The 15,402-nt window shown below is 56.6% G+C and overlaps 2 protein-coding genes across 3 annotated transcripts in view; one reads left to right on the top strand and one right to left on the bottom strand.

Moving 5' to 3' along the window:
• The window catches only part of Recql5 (RecQ like helicase 5), a 42,043-nt gene extending 34,951 nt beyond the window's left edge, over positions 1-7,092 (top strand). Inside the window, exons 8-20 of one of the 2 annotated variants that reach the window (XM_006993639.4) lie at positions 1,207-1,425; positions 1,781-1,880; positions 2,505-2,541; positions 2,666-2,724; positions 2,805-2,878; positions 3,160-3,253; positions 3,519-3,653; positions 3,940-4,433; positions 4,584-4,680; positions 4,867-5,091; positions 5,280-5,349; positions 5,451-5,571; positions 6,004-7,092. In XM_006993639.4, the coding sequence (XP_006993701.1) occupies positions 1,207-1,425; positions 1,781-1,880; positions 2,505-2,541; positions 2,666-2,724; positions 2,805-2,878; positions 3,160-3,253; positions 3,519-3,653; positions 3,940-4,433; positions 4,584-4,680; positions 4,867-5,091; positions 5,280-5,349; positions 5,451-5,551 (1,705 nt within the window). In that variant the 3' untranslated portion in view covers positions 5,552-5,571; positions 6,004-7,092. Of the gene's footprint in view, positions 1-1,206; positions 1,426-1,780; positions 1,881-2,504; positions 2,542-2,665; positions 2,725-2,804; positions 2,879-3,159; positions 3,254-3,518; positions 3,654-3,939; positions 4,434-4,583; positions 4,681-4,866; positions 5,092-5,279; positions 5,350-5,450; positions 5,968-6,003 lie in introns of those variants that run through there. The other variant, XM_042283117.2, reaches the window with a different exon arrangement.
• Positions 5,958-15,402, bottom strand: part of Myo15b (myosin XVB) — a 41,053-nt gene continuing 31,608 nt past the window's right edge. The window contains exons 43-66 of the mRNA XM_076544016.1: positions 15,049-15,283; positions 14,485-14,597; positions 14,218-14,277; positions 13,624-13,699; positions 13,409-13,527; positions 13,179-13,297; positions 12,965-13,106; positions 12,722-12,833; positions 12,484-12,638; positions 11,973-12,115; positions 11,748-11,811; positions 11,590-11,662; positions 11,159-11,235; positions 8,787-8,854; positions 8,588-8,703; positions 8,396-8,490; positions 8,212-8,289; positions 8,031-8,127; positions 7,772-7,917; positions 7,462-7,577; positions 7,042-7,175; positions 6,748-6,881; positions 6,500-6,640; positions 5,958-6,382 (exon numbers count right to left, since the gene is read on the bottom strand). Coding sequence (XP_076400131.1) covers positions 6,305-6,382; positions 6,500-6,640; positions 6,748-6,881; positions 7,042-7,175; positions 7,462-7,577; positions 7,772-7,917; positions 8,031-8,127; positions 8,212-8,289; positions 8,396-8,490; positions 8,588-8,703; positions 8,787-8,854; positions 11,159-11,235; positions 11,590-11,662; positions 11,748-11,811; positions 11,973-12,115; positions 12,484-12,638; positions 12,722-12,833; positions 12,965-13,106; positions 13,179-13,297; positions 13,409-13,527; positions 13,624-13,699; positions 14,218-14,277; positions 14,485-14,597; positions 15,049-15,283 — 2,691 coding nt within the window. The 3' untranslated portion in view covers positions 5,958-6,304. The remainder of the gene's footprint in view (positions 6,383-6,499; positions 6,641-6,747; positions 6,882-7,041; positions 7,176-7,461; positions 7,578-7,771; positions 7,918-8,030; positions 8,128-8,211; positions 8,290-8,395; positions 8,491-8,587; positions 8,704-8,786; positions 8,855-11,158; positions 11,236-11,589; positions 11,663-11,747; positions 11,812-11,972; positions 12,116-12,483; positions 12,639-12,721; positions 12,834-12,964; positions 13,107-13,178; positions 13,298-13,408; positions 13,528-13,623; positions 13,700-14,217; positions 14,278-14,484; positions 14,598-15,048; positions 15,284-15,402) is intronic.

The raw sequence follows: 15,402 nt of genomic DNA, 5'->3' as shown, positions 1-15,402 counted from the left end.
GTGACCCCAACCGTAACATTGTTTTCATTGCTGCTTCATAGCTGTGATGTTGCTACTGTGATGAATCACAGTGTAAATGTCTGTGTTTTCCGATGGTCTTAGGTGACCCCTCTGAAACAGCCGTCCAACCCCAGAGGGACTGCGACCCACGGGTTGAGAACACTGCTCTAGGAGCTGTGCCAGGTGCAGCCAGGGGCTCATGGGGGCCAAGGGAGCCAAAGGTCTCTAAGGAAAGATCAAGATATGAGTGAAAACTAGCTGTGAGAGCTCATGCCTGCAATCCCAGAACTCAGGAATCTGAAGCAGGAGGCTCATGTGTTCAAGGCCATCCTGAGCAATAGTGAGACCCTATCTTAAGAAACAAAACAAAAAGCCAGTGTGGTGGCGCACACCTTTAATCCCAACACTTGGGAGGCAGAGGCAGGCAGATCTGAGTTTGAGGCCAGCCTGGTCTACATAGTGAGTCGTGGGCCAGTCTCTGCTACGTAGTGAGACCCTGTCTCTAACGGAAGAAAATCCTGCGGACAGGCTAGGCCCTCTCCTTCTCCCTCCCTCTCCTACAGGAGGAGGATCCCTGTAGAGCATCCCACCAGTGCTCACAGCCTGTGGGGTGCCCCCCATCACGCTGCACTGTACCACTGCTCCTTTAGCAGCGCAAGTGCACGGGCCATGGAGTTCAGAGGTGAAATGTCGGCAAAGCCATATCTGTGCCAGAGCCTCCACTCGCCGGGTCATTCCACCACTGCGGGTAGAGGGAAGAGCAGGGTCCTAGAGCTCACAGAACAGAATGGGGTTCACATCCTGGCTCCCAGTCACCCAGTATATGACTGTAGGAAGACTACTTTATCTCATTGGCCCAACTCTGCAATGGGCAGCACCAGATGATGCTTTACCAAGCCCTTGTAAATAAACGGTATAGGACAGGGACTGGAGAGATGACTCAGTGGTTCAGAGCTTACACTGTGTTTGCAGGACCCCAGTGTAGTTCTCAGCACCCCTTCATAAGCATCAGGAACAAGTTCTAACTGATCTGGCACTCTCCTGACCTCAGGCACTCGGGTCACGGACACACAGAAAACACATTTTAAGCATGTTTTGGGAAGGTCTGAAGCATCCCGCGTGGTGCTGGATAGTGAACCCGTGTTTGGAGGGTGGAACAACAACACTGCTGCCTCCGCCCTCACCCACTGGCACTGCCTACTCCAGGTGCCGCCATGCTGCCATTGCTAAGTACTTTGGGGATGCACCACCTGCCTGCGCCAAAGGCTGTGACCACTGCCAGAGTCCTGCAGCCGTAAAGAAGAAGCTTGATGCCCTAGAGCACAGCAGCAGCTGGAGCAAGACCTGCATCGGGCCCTTCCAGGGGAACGGCTTTGATCCTGAGCTGTATGAGGGAGGCCGCAGAGGCTATGGGGGCTTCAGCAGGTGAGGGATTGTGAAATGCATCAGCTGGTACTAGGCAGGCCAAAGGTAGCCTTTTGTTTGGTTTTTCAATACAGGGTTTCTCTGTGTAGTTTTGGTGCCTGTCCTGAATCTCGCTCTGTAGACCAGGCTGGCCTTGAACTCACAGAGATCTACCTGGCTCTGCCTCCCAAGTGCTGGGATTAAAGACGTGCGCCACCACTGCCTGGTCAAAGGTAACCTTCTGCGGTGTGGCATGTGACTCTTCCTGGGGCCTGGTCTTTAACGTTGTGCCGGAACATCACTGTCCCAACAAGCGGCATAAGTGGGGAAGAGCGGAGCCCAGACCTTGACTGCTCACACCTAGCCTGTCCTCTAGGTATGATGAAGGTTCCGGAGGTAGCGGTGATGAGGGCAGAGATGAGGCCCACAAGCGGGAATGGAATCTTTTCTATCAGAAACAGATGAGCCTGCGCAAGGTAAAGGGGGCAGAGGCCTTGATGGGGCTCAGTGGCTCTGTTAGTTTGGTTTCTGTTGTTGTGACAAAACACCGTGTATGACCAAAAGCAACTTGGGAAGCAAAGGGTTTATCTGGCTGACACTTGCCCATCATTGTCCAGCATCAGGGGAGGTCAGGGCTCAAGTCAGGAACCATGGAGGAGTACTGCTCACTCGCTGAGCTTGTTTATACAACCCAGGACCACTTGCCCAGGAATGGCAAAACCCATAGTAATCTGGACCCTCCCACATCGAAATGTCCCACAGACCAGTCTCCACTGAGGTTCCCTCTTCCCTAGTTTCTGTCAAATAATAATAATAATAAAAAAAAAACCCTAAGCCGGCATGATAGCACATGGCTTTAATCCTAGCACTTGGGAGGCAGAGGCAGGCAGGGAGCTCTGAGAACAAGGGCAGGGGTGACATAGTGAAACCCTGTCTCAAATGCATCCCCTCCACCCCCCAAAAAATAACCAGCACACGGTGGTCCATGCAAGGTCCTGGGTAGTCCCGTTTACCACCTCAGTCCCTTCTCTAGCCCTCAGTGGGAGCTGCCCTGTAGAGGACAGGATGCCTCATGGTCCCTCCTGCTGTCTGTCTTCCAGGGCAAAGAGCCCAAGATAGAAGAATTCACACCCCCAGGTTGGTACAGAAATGCCCCCAGGGCCTTGGGTGCTGTGCCTGGGTGTGGACAGTGGATGGCTCAGTGAGGGTGGGAGGGCTCCAGAGAGCTGGTCACGTGGGAAGCCCTTCTGCCTTTTCACAGATGAAGACTGTCCCCTGAGAGAGGCTTCAAGCAGGAAGATCCCTAAGCTCACGGTGAAGGTGAGAGAAGAGCCTCTCCACTTTCCCTCAGGCCCTCCCGACCCTGAGGGTGGCTGACCAAGCCTTCCCTCTCCTCCTAGGCCCGTGAGCACTGCCTGCGGCTTCTGGAGGAGGCTCTGAGCAGTAATCACCAGGGTGCAGGGGCCACTGAGGGGTGAGTGTCCCAGGATCCACAGGGTGGGCTCCAGGCCTTAGTCCTTCAGAGAACGCCTCTCTGCAGGTTGTGGCCCCTCCCACTCCATGGCTCTCAGTCCCGCAGCCCTACTGGGTGTGCACCAGAGACTGCCAGAGGCTACGGCAGACAGTAAGGGCACCAGAGACTCCTGATCAGACCCATGTGCCCATCCTCACCAGGCCCTGAAGCTGAGAAACCAGGAGGACCACAGGGAGAGGACTCAGACCTGCCTCTTCTCTTGTTCTCATTCCTTCCCACAGAGCTGACCTGCAGGCCAAGGCTGTGGAGCTGGAGCATGCAGCATTTCAAAATGCCAAGATGGTCAACCTGTACAAGGCCAGTGTTCTGAAGAAGGTAGGCCTAGGGCCAGGGGGCAGGCAGGGTAGAGCGTGCTCATGGGCTGAGGGCAGCCTCCTGTATTCAGAGTCCACCTGCCAGCCTGCTGGCCCTAGAGCCATTGCCAGTGGTAAAGCTAACTGGAGGTGTCCTAGCCATCCCAGTGGGAACTAGCACTTCCCCAGCACCCACTCCCCCGTAATGCACAGCAGAGTTGGAGGATCTGGATTGGGGCTAAGCAGTAGCTTGTGGGTGCCTGATCTCCCCGCCTGTCCCTCTGTAGGTGGCCGAGATCCACAAGGCCTCCAGGGATGGTCAGCTCTATGACGTGGAAGGTGGCAGCAGGAGGTGCAGTTCCGGGGCTGAGACCTCGCAGCCCAGTGACTATGACATCCCACCAACCTCACATGTCTACTCGGTGAGCGGCATCCAGGGGCCACTCCTCACCTAGGCCAGGGAAGGCTCCACTTCCCTTTGTCCTCAGGTGGGACAGACAGACTTATCCTCTCCTGGTATCACAGCCCTGCCCAACCCAGATGTCAGGAGAGGCCATGAGCATCTCTGTGTTTGTGTTTGTGGCCCCACCCTCCAGCTGTGCCTGTACAGCTCTCCTCACACGTTCCGAGAGCCTCTCACCACAGCCACAGCCGCCTTTGAGGTCTGGGGTCCTGAGCCTTCTGACTTCTTCCTCTTTCTCCTCACAGCTCAAACCCAAGAGAGTAGGAGCCGGCTTCCCCAAAGGCTCCTGCCCATTCCAGACGGCCACAGAACTGTTGGGGAAGTCGCAGACCCAGAAGCCAGCCCCCGAGGCAGTGCTGGAAGGTGAACAGGGTCCCCCAGGCCTTCAAGATGAAGACAGGAACAAGCCCCTCCCTGGGTACCAAGGAGAGGCTCCTGGAAGTAGTGTTAATTTTGGGGAGCTCTCGCCAGAGAAGAGGACAAAAGGCTCTTCCCAGTGCAGTGCCAAGACCAGAGCCAGCAAGAACCAGCAGCTCCTCGCTGCAGCGGCCCTCAAGGACTCCCAGAACATCACTCGATTCCTCTGTCAGAGAAGAGAAAACCCACCGTTACCTGCTGCAGTCCCAAGATCAGAAGGTACCACCCCCTCCTGTGGGGATGTGCCGGAGAACCCCACAGATGGAGCTCGGGGACATTTGAATACTCTACTTCAGACTGAGTGTCCCAGGGAGGAACCAAGGTAAGAGTTCAGGTTTCTGGGAATCCTGTTCTTAGGGTAGCATCCGACCCCTTTGCTACCTGGGCCTCTGAAGTTTGAAGCTCATTCACAGGTGGGCCCTGCTGGGCTGCCTAGACCCAGACCTCCAATGCCCTTCTTCCTTCCGGCCAGCACCTGCTCACTCACTGAAGGTCAGCCTAGCCCTCGAAAGGACATCCAGCCAGGCAAGAGGCCCAGACCCCAGAAGGTACTGGAGGAGGAGAGCCAGGTGAGGCGGAGAGCTGCCCTGGGTCAAGGGTTAAGGTCAGGGAAGACCACTTCTCATAACCTAGCAGCAGGTGGGATGGGCGGAAGGCAGGCTCCTGGTGCTGAGGTGCAGACTTCCTTCAGATGGGAGGGTAGAGCCCACAAAGGGGAGCTCCAAAGTGACCCTCCGTGCTGTGGCCCTATCCAGGAGAGCTCAGAGAGGGGGACCCAGAAGAGGCTTCGCCCCTCAACCAAGTCCTCCATCTTGGCTGAGGCCAAGGACAGTGCCTTGGCCGGCAATCATAACGCCGAGAATAAAGTCGCCCGAGAACCGTGCCAGCTCTCAGCTCCTGGCATCTCCGTGAAAGAGGCTGCAGATGTTGTGGTCAGGTACCTGACCCCCTTCTACAAGGAAGGCAGGTTCATATCCAAGGTAGGAGAGTGGGCCTGGGGTGTTTGGGTCAATGCAGGGAGCCTGGGGTGGCAAGGAGTGTACACCCCTGAATGAAATAGGGCAGAGAAGGCCAAGCCTTGAGCCAAGGCCAGCTTCTGCCCACTCGGTCTGCCTTGCCCTTGGCGGTGATGGCTCCAAGGTTCCTTCCTCTTCCCTTTGCTTTCTAGGAATTGTTTAAAGGCTTTGCCCGCCACCTCTCACATTTGCTGGCTCAGAAGGTCTCTCCTGGAAGGACTGGTGAGTGCCAACCTGGCCAGGGCCAGAAGGCACTGTGGGGACAGGGAAGGGACAGCTGTCAGGTCCTTACCTCCTCCTGTGTCCCCTCCCCACATCTACAGTGAAGGAAGAAGCCCAGAGTCTCATCAAGCAGTTTTTCCATGACCGGGCCCGGTGTGAGAGTGAAGCTGACTGGCGTGGCCTGTGTGGCCCACAGAGATGAGCTGCTGCTGGCTGAACAGGGTCAGCGCCCCCTCCTCTGTCCTGGGCAGGCCCATGCCAGAGCCCCCAACATTCTCAGGGTCACCCCCACGCCCCAGACCCAACTTTAGAGGCGTCACTAGACCCCCAGATCAGGTGGAAGGTCAGAGGTTAGCACCTTCCTGCTTAAAACCCCCGTGGTCTTTTCTCTCAGCCTGCTTCTCCTGGCCTTCATGGCCAGGTCACCAGATTAGAAGGTTCAGATGGTATGGCCGCTGCCAAAGAAAAACCAGTCACCTTCCCATCTTGTCCTTAAGTTCTTTGCCAGGGTGAGTGAGGCCCCTCCCCGTCCTTCATAGCCCGCCCTCTTCCGGTCAAGAAGGCCAGACCCAATTGAAACGTTTGCAGGAATAAAGTCCTCCTTGAGATACACGCTCACACACGCTCCTTTTCTTGGGCGTTTTATTTGTGCAGAAGCCGCTTCATCCAGGCCCTCCCTGTGCTGGCCCTAGAGCTGAGTGGGCATTTTCCCCAGGCAGGACGTCAGATGCCCAAGCCAAGTTCCTACAGCCCAGCTCTGGGCTGAGCACACCCCGAGGGAGCGTCTGCTCGCTTTCCCAGTTGACGTCACTGTGGCAGCCCCTGCCTGAGAGCCTCCCCGTGGGGTTGTGCTGCGGGAAGTTTCCGCAGGGCCAGGCAGCGAAGACAGACGAGAACCACCCAACATCCAAGGCAGACTGCCCAGTGAGACCCTGCTGCCTTATCTCCACTCTTCTCAGCTGAGGCCTGGCCACTGCATGGAGGACATGCTGCCCTCCATCAGGAAGACAATGGTGTGCTGCAGCTCCTGGGCCTGCCGTGGGGGGGAAGACAGAGAGACGGTTCAGTATGGCTATCCCACGCCCTCCCACGCCCACACTGCTCCTAAACAGACCAGTGACCTGGGACTGCAGATGCCTTGGCCACTCACTTGAGGCAACTCCAACCAGATAGTCTGGGGGTTGTCAGCAGAGCCGTAGTTGAGTTCCAGGCCAGGGGGCCCATTGTCCTCCAGCGGGCTAAGCAGGTGGAGCCGCTGCAGGTCTTTTAGGGGGATGGAGCAGCAGAGTTTCTAGGGTAGCGAATACAGCAGAGTGGCGTGGGGGTGGGGTAGCAGTGAATGGTATGAGAGGTCTGGCCTGGGGTCTGAGCCAGCGCCAGACCAGGGGCTCTACCTACCTGGGAGCTGGGCTCCATGAGGACAAGGTGTTGGCGGTTGAGCCCCAGGAGGACAGGCCCGGGAAGGACCAGCTTACTCACTCTCAGCACCACATACACAGTGTAGCCAAAGAGGGGCAGCTGGGCCGTGGTCTCTGTGGGTAGAGGAGCAGGACATGAGTCTTGGCTGCAGATCTCTGGACCTGCCTCACCTTGCTCCCCAGGGAAAGTGAAGGGTGACTGGGCAGAGGCCTCCTCATCCCTTCCTCCTGGGCCTTGACCATCACACCCAACTGTCCCTTTATGCAGACCTACCAATAAAGTCAATCTGGGCTCTCTGCGGGCTGTGTCCTTGCAGCTGCCTCAGCTCCTGGTCCACCAAGCTCTTTATGTTGGCTCTATCCACCTGCCATTGCAGTGGCTTGGGAATGTACGCCAGCAGCTCTTCCCTAGGATGCACAGCCTGGGTCATTTGGGCCTGTGGCCATGGACCAGCTGGGGAAGGGTGGTGTGTGTGGTGCCACATAACTGAACTGGCACCTACTATGGATAAGGACTTGCTCAGGAGCAGGCTGGGGAGGGACAGAGAAGACAGGCATCGGCTAACCGAGGCCAGTCTGGTCAGGGCCAGGAAAGGTCAAGTGGAGTGTGGCCTTGGAGGAGGGAAGGTGGAAGGCAGAAGCCCTTAGGTTTGGGGGAGGGGCTGGCAAGAGAGGTTGAGCTGAGTTCACGCACTCTGATGGGGGACCTTTGCTGGCTTTCCTGAGGTGTTGGAGGGCCGCCAGCCGGGCAAGCTGGGCATCTGCCTGGGCACTGGCCATTAGCTTCCCCTGCAGGTAGTCCCGAAGCACCTGAGGAGAGTTGTGAGGGGCTGTTGTGTCATGACCTCCCCAACAGCTGGTGGCTTCTAGAGACTCGCCACCATCCCTGCCAGCTGCCACAGAGCGTCTCATGGTGCAGAGGGAGTCTAGAGGTTGCCTGGCTAGGAGCCCTCCCTTCTTAGCAGCGGCACTCACTGCACAGCGGCTTCTGGGCAGGGGCTGACCTGGCCATAGTGGGTTTCAGTGTAGGTGGGGTGGTCGAAGTGCAGCGGGGTCTCCCAGCCAAGCCGCCGGCTGTGCAGGCTCATGTCCTGGTCTGTCACCACACTGTTGAGGTACTCATTGGACGACAGTGGCCGAACTAGCTCACCTGCATAGGGGACCCATACCAGAATTGACCAGACTGCCCCAGCACAGAATGTACACTCCGGTGGAGGACACAGTGGGCCAGGCAGGTAAGGCTGCCCCTTTCCCTGGGCTCACCTTCCCCTTTGATGAGGAAAAGGGCAAATTCCTGCACTTCCTGCGAGTCTGTGATGCCCATCTGTCCACACAGCTCCTCCAGCACTTCTCCGGCCACCTGGGCACATGACAGGCCGTGAGATGGAGCCTCGAGTCCCAGAGCATGGGCTCGTAGCCTCTTCCCATGGCAGCCCCTGCTCACCGTGAATGTCTGGATATTGGTACTATAGTCCACACCCCCAGGCAGATGAATTAGAAGCAGACGAACTGCTTGTCCTTTCTGTCGGGAAGTCGTAGGGTTAGTCTCCAGTAATCAGAAGTCCCTGCTCTCCAGTTGACCACCCCCATTACAGGAAAGCCCTGAAAGGCGCGTGTACTCCAGATACCAGAAAAGCTTGCATTTCACCCGGTGGTGGCAGCTTCTGGCGCCCCCCATATTTAACTGTGCGCTGGAGGTTCTCCTGGCTGCTCCGGGCCAGCTCTGTAGGGAATCAGAATGATGGGTCACAGGTGTATCCAAGCCCCTTCACTGGCAGAGCATTCTCGGCCCTAGAAGTCCCTCTCCCCGACCCAGGCACCTTGGCTAGGGCTGGAATCCTGCAGGAACTTGGTCACGTAGGGCATCAGAGTGGTGGACGGTGAGAAGAAGCCTGTGAAGAGGCTGAGGATGCTCCAGCCCAGAGCACAGTGCTTTCTGCAGGGTAGAGCTGGGTTTCAGGCTGGCCAGGCCACAGTGCTGTTCCCACCCCAGTCCCCTGCCCCATAAGCCCCACTCACGGCTGGGGGTGTTTTGTGACTTGCTTGATGACCTGGCAGTACATCTCATCCCTGAGGTCTTGGCACAGCTGTGGGAACAGGAAGAGTGAGTGGGGACAGCGGGGACAGAACAGTAGAGCCAAGGAGTTGCTGTGAGCAATGGCTGGCTAGGGGCCTGACATTAGAAATACTGCTACTGGCCAGGCAGTGATGGCGCACACCTTTAGTCCCAGCACTCGGGAGGCAGAGACAGGCAGATCTCTGTGAGTTCAAGGCCAGCCTGGGCTACAGAGAAACCCTGTCTTAAAAAAAGTACGCGCACGCACGCGCGCGCGCGCGCGCACATACACACACTGCTACTGGTAGTTGGCTGAGAACTGGAAGTGATATCACAGCAGTCACCACACACACACACACACACACACACACACACACACACACTCTGCTACTGGTAGTTGGCTGAGAACTGGAAGTGATATCACAGCAGTCACCTCTGCCCCAGCAGCTGGCAGCCTTTGCCCAGCCCAACTGGTCACTTTTTTTTTTTTTTTTTTTTTAAATACCACATTGGAGATGGAACCCAAGGCTGGAGGGATGGCACAATGGTTAAGAGCACTGACTGCTGTTCCAGAGAACCCAGGTTCAATTCCCAGCATTCACATGACAGCTCACAACTGTCTGTAACTGCGAGATCTGACACCCTCGCACAGACATGTGCAGGCAAAACACCAATGCACATAAATAAAAATAAATAATTTAAAAAAGAAGAATGCTAGCCGGGCTGGAGAGAAGGCCAGCTGTTAGCTCTTGCTGCTCCTGCTCCCAATACCCGCATCCGGCGGACTAGAACTAGGACACAGCCACCTAGAACTCCAGTTCTGCAGCCACCCGCACGTGTGCGGACATACAAGTCATTCCGTCTAGGAACGCTAGGCAGGGAGCTGGTGAAATGGCAGGACCTTCCTGAGCAAGTCTGTCCCAGTATCCCGCGGTGGAAGGAGAACGCACCCCACGAAGCGGGTCTAAATTAAATTTACTGTGCTAAGCAAGCGCCTCCAGCACCGTGGGAAAAGACCTGCTGGCTGACTTCTAGCCTGCTCCTCTGAGCTTTGCTGACTTCCCGTCTCCTGGCTGCTTTTGGCCTCTCCACAGCCCCCCCATCTGGCTTGGTCCCTGACTCCAGCCTAGAGTGTCCCTAGACAGATCCTCTGCCAGTCCAGGCCTGCTCATTAAGGCCCGTCTCTGCTCTGGCTTCACCTCCACACAGCAAGCCCTGCGACACCACCCCCCTTCACCCCATCCCCCCACCCCTGCCCAACTCTGCCTCCTTGCTGCAGGCTCTGAGCCCATGCCAGCACCCTGTCTTGCCTGGTGTCACAGTAACTTCCTTCCTTTTGTCCCTAAGTCCCTAGAACATCAACAGCCAAAGTTACCCTGCGAAATGTGCACAGTGATTCCCATATCACTTGAAAATCAAAGCCCATCTAACAGCCTGACCCCATGCGCACATGGCTCATTCTTCTCCCTCAGAGCTCCGTCACCGTCAGCAGCCGCCACTCCTCTCTTGGTTTCCTGTGAGCCTGGACACTCAAGGACTTAGCCTCTTCACGTTGTAGGTGCCCAGTGCAGGCTGTGGGTGTTTAGAAGTAACTGGAGACAATGTAATTTTAAATGTATTTGTAGAGCTGGGAAGATGGCTGAGTGGGTAAAGGTGTTTGCCATGAAGCCTGATGACCGAAGTTCCATCCCCAAGACCCACAGAACAGAGAATCACCGCCTACAAATTACCTTCTGTTCTCCACAGGCATGCCACGGGGCGTGCGTGCGGGCGCACACTCTTGTGCAGGTGTACACTCTTGTGCAGGCATACACTCTTGTGCGGGCATACACTCTTGTGCGGGTGTACACTCTTGTGGGTATGAAATGTATAGGAGTAGAGTTGGCACAGATGGCAGCCATATGGAAGGCTTAGGTAGCGCTTAACCTGTGTTTCTAGAGAACTAGATGAATATCGGGCTTTATATGAACCTTAAGTTTCAAACATGCTACTAAAGAATACACCCCTCGGCTCTTAGGCAAGCATTTGTAGTTTGTATAATAGCAGAAGAGCCCAAGATGTAGTGCTGGGAGCTGTTTTGAGGATAAAGTATTTTTTGTTTTATTTATTTAGGTTTTCAAGGTAGGGTTTCTCTCTGTAGCCCTGGCTGTCCTGAAACTCCCTCTGTAGACCAGGCTGGCCTCGAACTCACAGAGATCTGCCTGCCTCTGCCTCCCGAGTGCTGAGGATTAAAGGCATGCACCACCACTGCCGGCCGAAGATAAAGTATTTGGAAACAGTTGAGAAACTGGGATGGGGCGAGTCCCTGAGGTCTTGGAGCACAGTTCTTGCTTACCTTTAGCAGCTCATAGAGCAGAGCCAGCTCATCCGTGCCCCGGGGCTTAGGCTGGTCCCCCATAAACTGCATCAGAGCTGCAGGCAGGATATGGAGCACAGTAAACAAGGCCTGATCTGACCTGTGCTGCCACTGTACAGGTCACCTGACATCTGACACCTCACTCTCCAAACAAACACACCAGGCAAGACAGTCATCTCTGACTTGGTTGAGGAGGAAATAGGCACAGGGAAAACCCAAGGGTGCCAATGTCAGCTGAACCATCAACTGCCCTGGATGTCACACAGCCCCTGGGCAGAAACACAAGTTGGTGGAGCAAGCTTCCTATACTGGCAGATGGGCTGATCCAGGGACAGCTCAAAGAGAAGGGAGTGAGGTGCCCAGGTCCAGAGCACTGCCAATGGGGACCAAGGTTGCCTGCAGCCACTCACCCTTAAAGCCAGCCACAGCCTTCCTGTTTGTGTCCTCATCGCTGAGGCAGATGAGGGATTCCTGGATGGGATCCTGTGGCCAAAGAGCCTTAGCTGTGAATCTAGGGCCTTGGGAGGCAGAAGGCAGATCCTTGGACCTACTGCTCCCGACCCCTTACCTTGGTGTACTGAATCAGGTTGGCTGCAACCTTCTCCTTGGCACCTCTACTTGCCTGGGTCAGCCTGTAGAGGGCAGAGGAAAAGACAGCCCTGCTTATTGGCCCTCCTGCCCTTGTCCCAGGCCACGAAGCCCACGGTAAAAGCAATGGCTTGGTGGCTCTGTGGTGCTTGGATTGGAGAAGACTGAGGACAGATAGGCATAGAGGTTCGTTCAGCGCACTCACAAGGTATGAGGCTTCCGGAAGTAGCGCAGGGCAAATTCCTGCATGGTGTAGTTGTGGGAGTCAGCAGACAAAGAGCTGTAGGCTGTGAAGGAGGTGGCCTCTGAGCCTTCGCTGGGTTCTTGGCTCCTGGGATGGGTGGGGCGCTGGGAGCACAGGAAATTTGGTACCACCCTAATGCCCACCACCTAGCCCAGAGGCCCTGTTCCCACTCTTACCGCCTGGTCCCCATACCCATTAGACCCAAGAGGAGTGACACCAGAAACCAGGAAAGCCATGATTATTTATTAAGCATCTTCTATGGAGGCATTGAACCAAGTACCACAGGTACTTAGTACTCATAGGGTGTGGCTTACAATCTTGGGGGTGACGTGGCAAGAGGTCGGGGATGGTAAAGGACAGAACACACTGAGCACTGCCCACCAGGCCACAGGAAGTAGGCGGCACCTGAGGCAACCCTGCTCCTTCCTTCCGAGTTAGTCCTTTATCACTTCACCTCTTGTGTCTTCCTCACCTCCTGAGCCGGCTCCTTGAGATGCTGTGGCTTACTCTTGCGCTGCCAGCTGTTTCTGTGTCCCAGGGAAAAGGAGAAGTCCGGAGCAGCAGCTGGCTGCACCATGTCAGCAGGAAAGAGTCCCGAGCGGCCCCCAGCAGAGCCAAACTGCCAGCCTAGAAAGCATTCCCACAGGATGGTTCACCTACCTCACCTCCCTGCCCAGGGGCGGCCTCCCCGCACCAGCCCTGGGGATTACCTGGCTCCAGAGTGACCGCTGGCTGTAGCTTAATGAGGTCCCCACGGTGGAAGCTGAGGAGACTGTGGTCGTCAGTGATGTAGCTGCGCAGGGCGATGACATAGCCAGAGTCCTGCAGGCAGGTGGGTGGTCTACTGCCTGCCTGGATGTCCCCCCACCCAGGACCCAGGAGTCCCAGGGACCTTGACTGAACTGCAGCCTCAGCCCAGGGAAGCCAGGCAGGGCACGATCGCCCACACTTGCCTTCTTGAGCTCCCTCAGGAACTGCTCCACCATGGCCTTGATGGCCCTGGCTTGGGCTGTGTGCAGTGTCAGCTGCTCATTCTTCAGTGACAGCTCCAGGATGGAGCTGCTCCTGCACTCCACACCCAGCACCTCAGCAAAGCTGTGTAGACACAGTCAGGGGATGAGCTCCAGGCCATCTTGCCACCCCGCTCCAGACTCTGGGCCAGCTCACCTATAGGAACAAAGTGTCTTCAGCCGGTCCAGGTGGAAGCTGGAGTCTTGGGTCACCTTCAGCAGTCTCAGTCCCCGGTGAGAGACACCCAGCAGCTGCACATCACTGCCACTCTCGCCCTGTCAGGAAGGAAGGAGTGTCGGCCATTCCTGGTACCGCCCGGATGCCTGGAGCCCTTGAGTACAGAGTTCCAGAGCTGTGTCCCGCTCACTAAGTCCAACATCACTGACCGAGACTGGGAAGATGCGCGAGAAGTAATTGGCCCAGTTGTCTCGAGCAGCCACCACGATGCGCTTTCTGATACTTTCTTCAACAGTCTCAAGGGAGTCCAGGCCCACCTCCAAGTCTCCTGTGGGCAAGGGGGGGGTCCATGATATCCTTGTTCCCGTGACACTTCCCCTCGGGGCACGTCCAGCCCCACACCCCAGCTCCCAGGACCCATTACCCAGCAGGTCTTTCATCCTGTGCCGCTCCTCCTGGGAGATCCTGATGCAGGACTCTGCGAAGGTGTCCCGCAGGATCTGGAGGCGGAGCAAGGTGGTCAGCACCACGTCCTGAGACCAGAGCTCACCCTCAGCCGATATGGGTGTGTAATGGAGGAAAGGAAGAGGACGGGGTGGGGCCTACATTCCAGCAGTGCTGGCTGGCTCCTGCTAGAGCTGGGCCGGGGATGACAGAAGGCTCCCAAATCCCAGGATCATGTCCAGACCTACAGCTCTCCCCTCCCCATCCCGCATCCACTGCACTCCTTCCTTCGGCGCCATGGTCTGCTGCTGCTGACATAGTGTAGCGGCTGACGCCCTGACGAAAGTGACCAGGTGACCACCACCATTTACGAAGCACCTAGTGTGTGCTCGAGCCTGCGCCGGGCACGATTTACTTGGACTCTCATTTGACCACTGTCCCGATTTTGTAAGGACACTAAGGCAGGGCTCTCCATGCAGAAAATGCCCTCTGGGTGCCAGCTGTTAACAGTGAGGGTCCTGAGATGTGGTCTGCCTGTGGGTGTGGCAGGTTGGTGGGTGGGCCAGGCTCTCACCTGCTGGCAGAGAAGGCTGAGACAATAGGGGTGGCTGAAGTTCTCGCGGGGGTAGAACACCTAAAAGCAGGGTGAAGAGTGAGGTCGGCCATGCCAGGCTGTGGTCGGGCCAGCCGACCTCTGCCCTCCCAGGCCCAACCCAGAAAATCAACCTTGAAAAAGTGGTTCATGGGGAAGGGGGTGTGCTGGGGTTTCAGGCGAGGATCTCATACAGCCTGCCATTGCCCTGCCAGCCCCAAGAGGCTGAGGCCCCACCCCCATGCCCACCTCCTTGCGTAGGAACAACTTCCAGGATGCACCGGTGTAGGAGAAGCACACGCTGCCCGAGGGCACAAGGAGCTGAGTGGAGATGCCCTGGTCCTTCATGGGCTCTGTCAAGGCTAGCAGAGAGAGGAGACCTGGACCTAGGTTGCCAGAGACCCTCATGTTCCTGTTTTTCCCAGTCTCCAGACACTTCAGACTGCTACTCCTACCACCAACTCCTGCCTTCATTTCGGGCCCTGAGTTTTTCCTAGTGTCCCTGGCCACTAAGTCCCCACCACCACCACCAAAACAAAACAAAAACAAAACAAAACAAAAAACCACCTGTCAGGTCTTCATCAAGGACAACAACATGCAGAGGTCAGTCCCTTAGTGCCAGACAGGCCTCAAGGTGCCTCAGCCCTGCCCTGGATAGGAATGAGGAATCCAGAGCTCCAGAGCTCCAAAGTCCAGATGCCCAAACAGCTGGCCTCAGCCAAACAGGGAAGACTTTTGCCATAGATCCCAAGAGGCTGTCATGAGTCCCGCCACCAACCTAGAGACTCAACACAGGAAACATGGATTGCTCACCACGAGACTCCACTGGAAGGGTCTTGGGCTCCTCAGGCAGAGGCAATGGAAGGGCTGGTGGAGGCGGAGGTGGGGGTGCCGGAGTTGTGGGCGGGCTTGGGCTACATGGGCCAAACAAGTCCCGAAGGGGCCCCTGCTTTTCCTGGATGGATAAGGAGGGCTCGAGCCGTGGTCGAGCCTTGGGTTTGGGGGCCACTTCTGGGGGAGAGCTCTTCTCTAGGTTAGGAGACACCGTCTGCAAGAGAAGACACAGGGCTATGGTCAAGGCCAAGTTACCCTGGAAACCCCAAGTTTAGCTCAGGATTCCTGAACAGATCACAGCCCACGCCCTGCAGAGAATGGCAGGGGAGCTCA

This window comes from Peromyscus maniculatus, chromosome 8 (assembly GCF_049852395.1).
Source record: "Peromyscus maniculatus bairdii isolate BWxNUB_F1_BW_parent chromosome 8, HU_Pman_BW_mat_3.1, whole genome shotgun sequence".
NCBI lineage: Eukaryota > Metazoa > Chordata > Mammalia > Rodentia > Cricetidae > Peromyscus > Peromyscus maniculatus.
The sequence above is the reverse complement of the archived record's forward strand: the minus strand, read 5'-3'. Positions and strand labels throughout refer to the sequence as shown.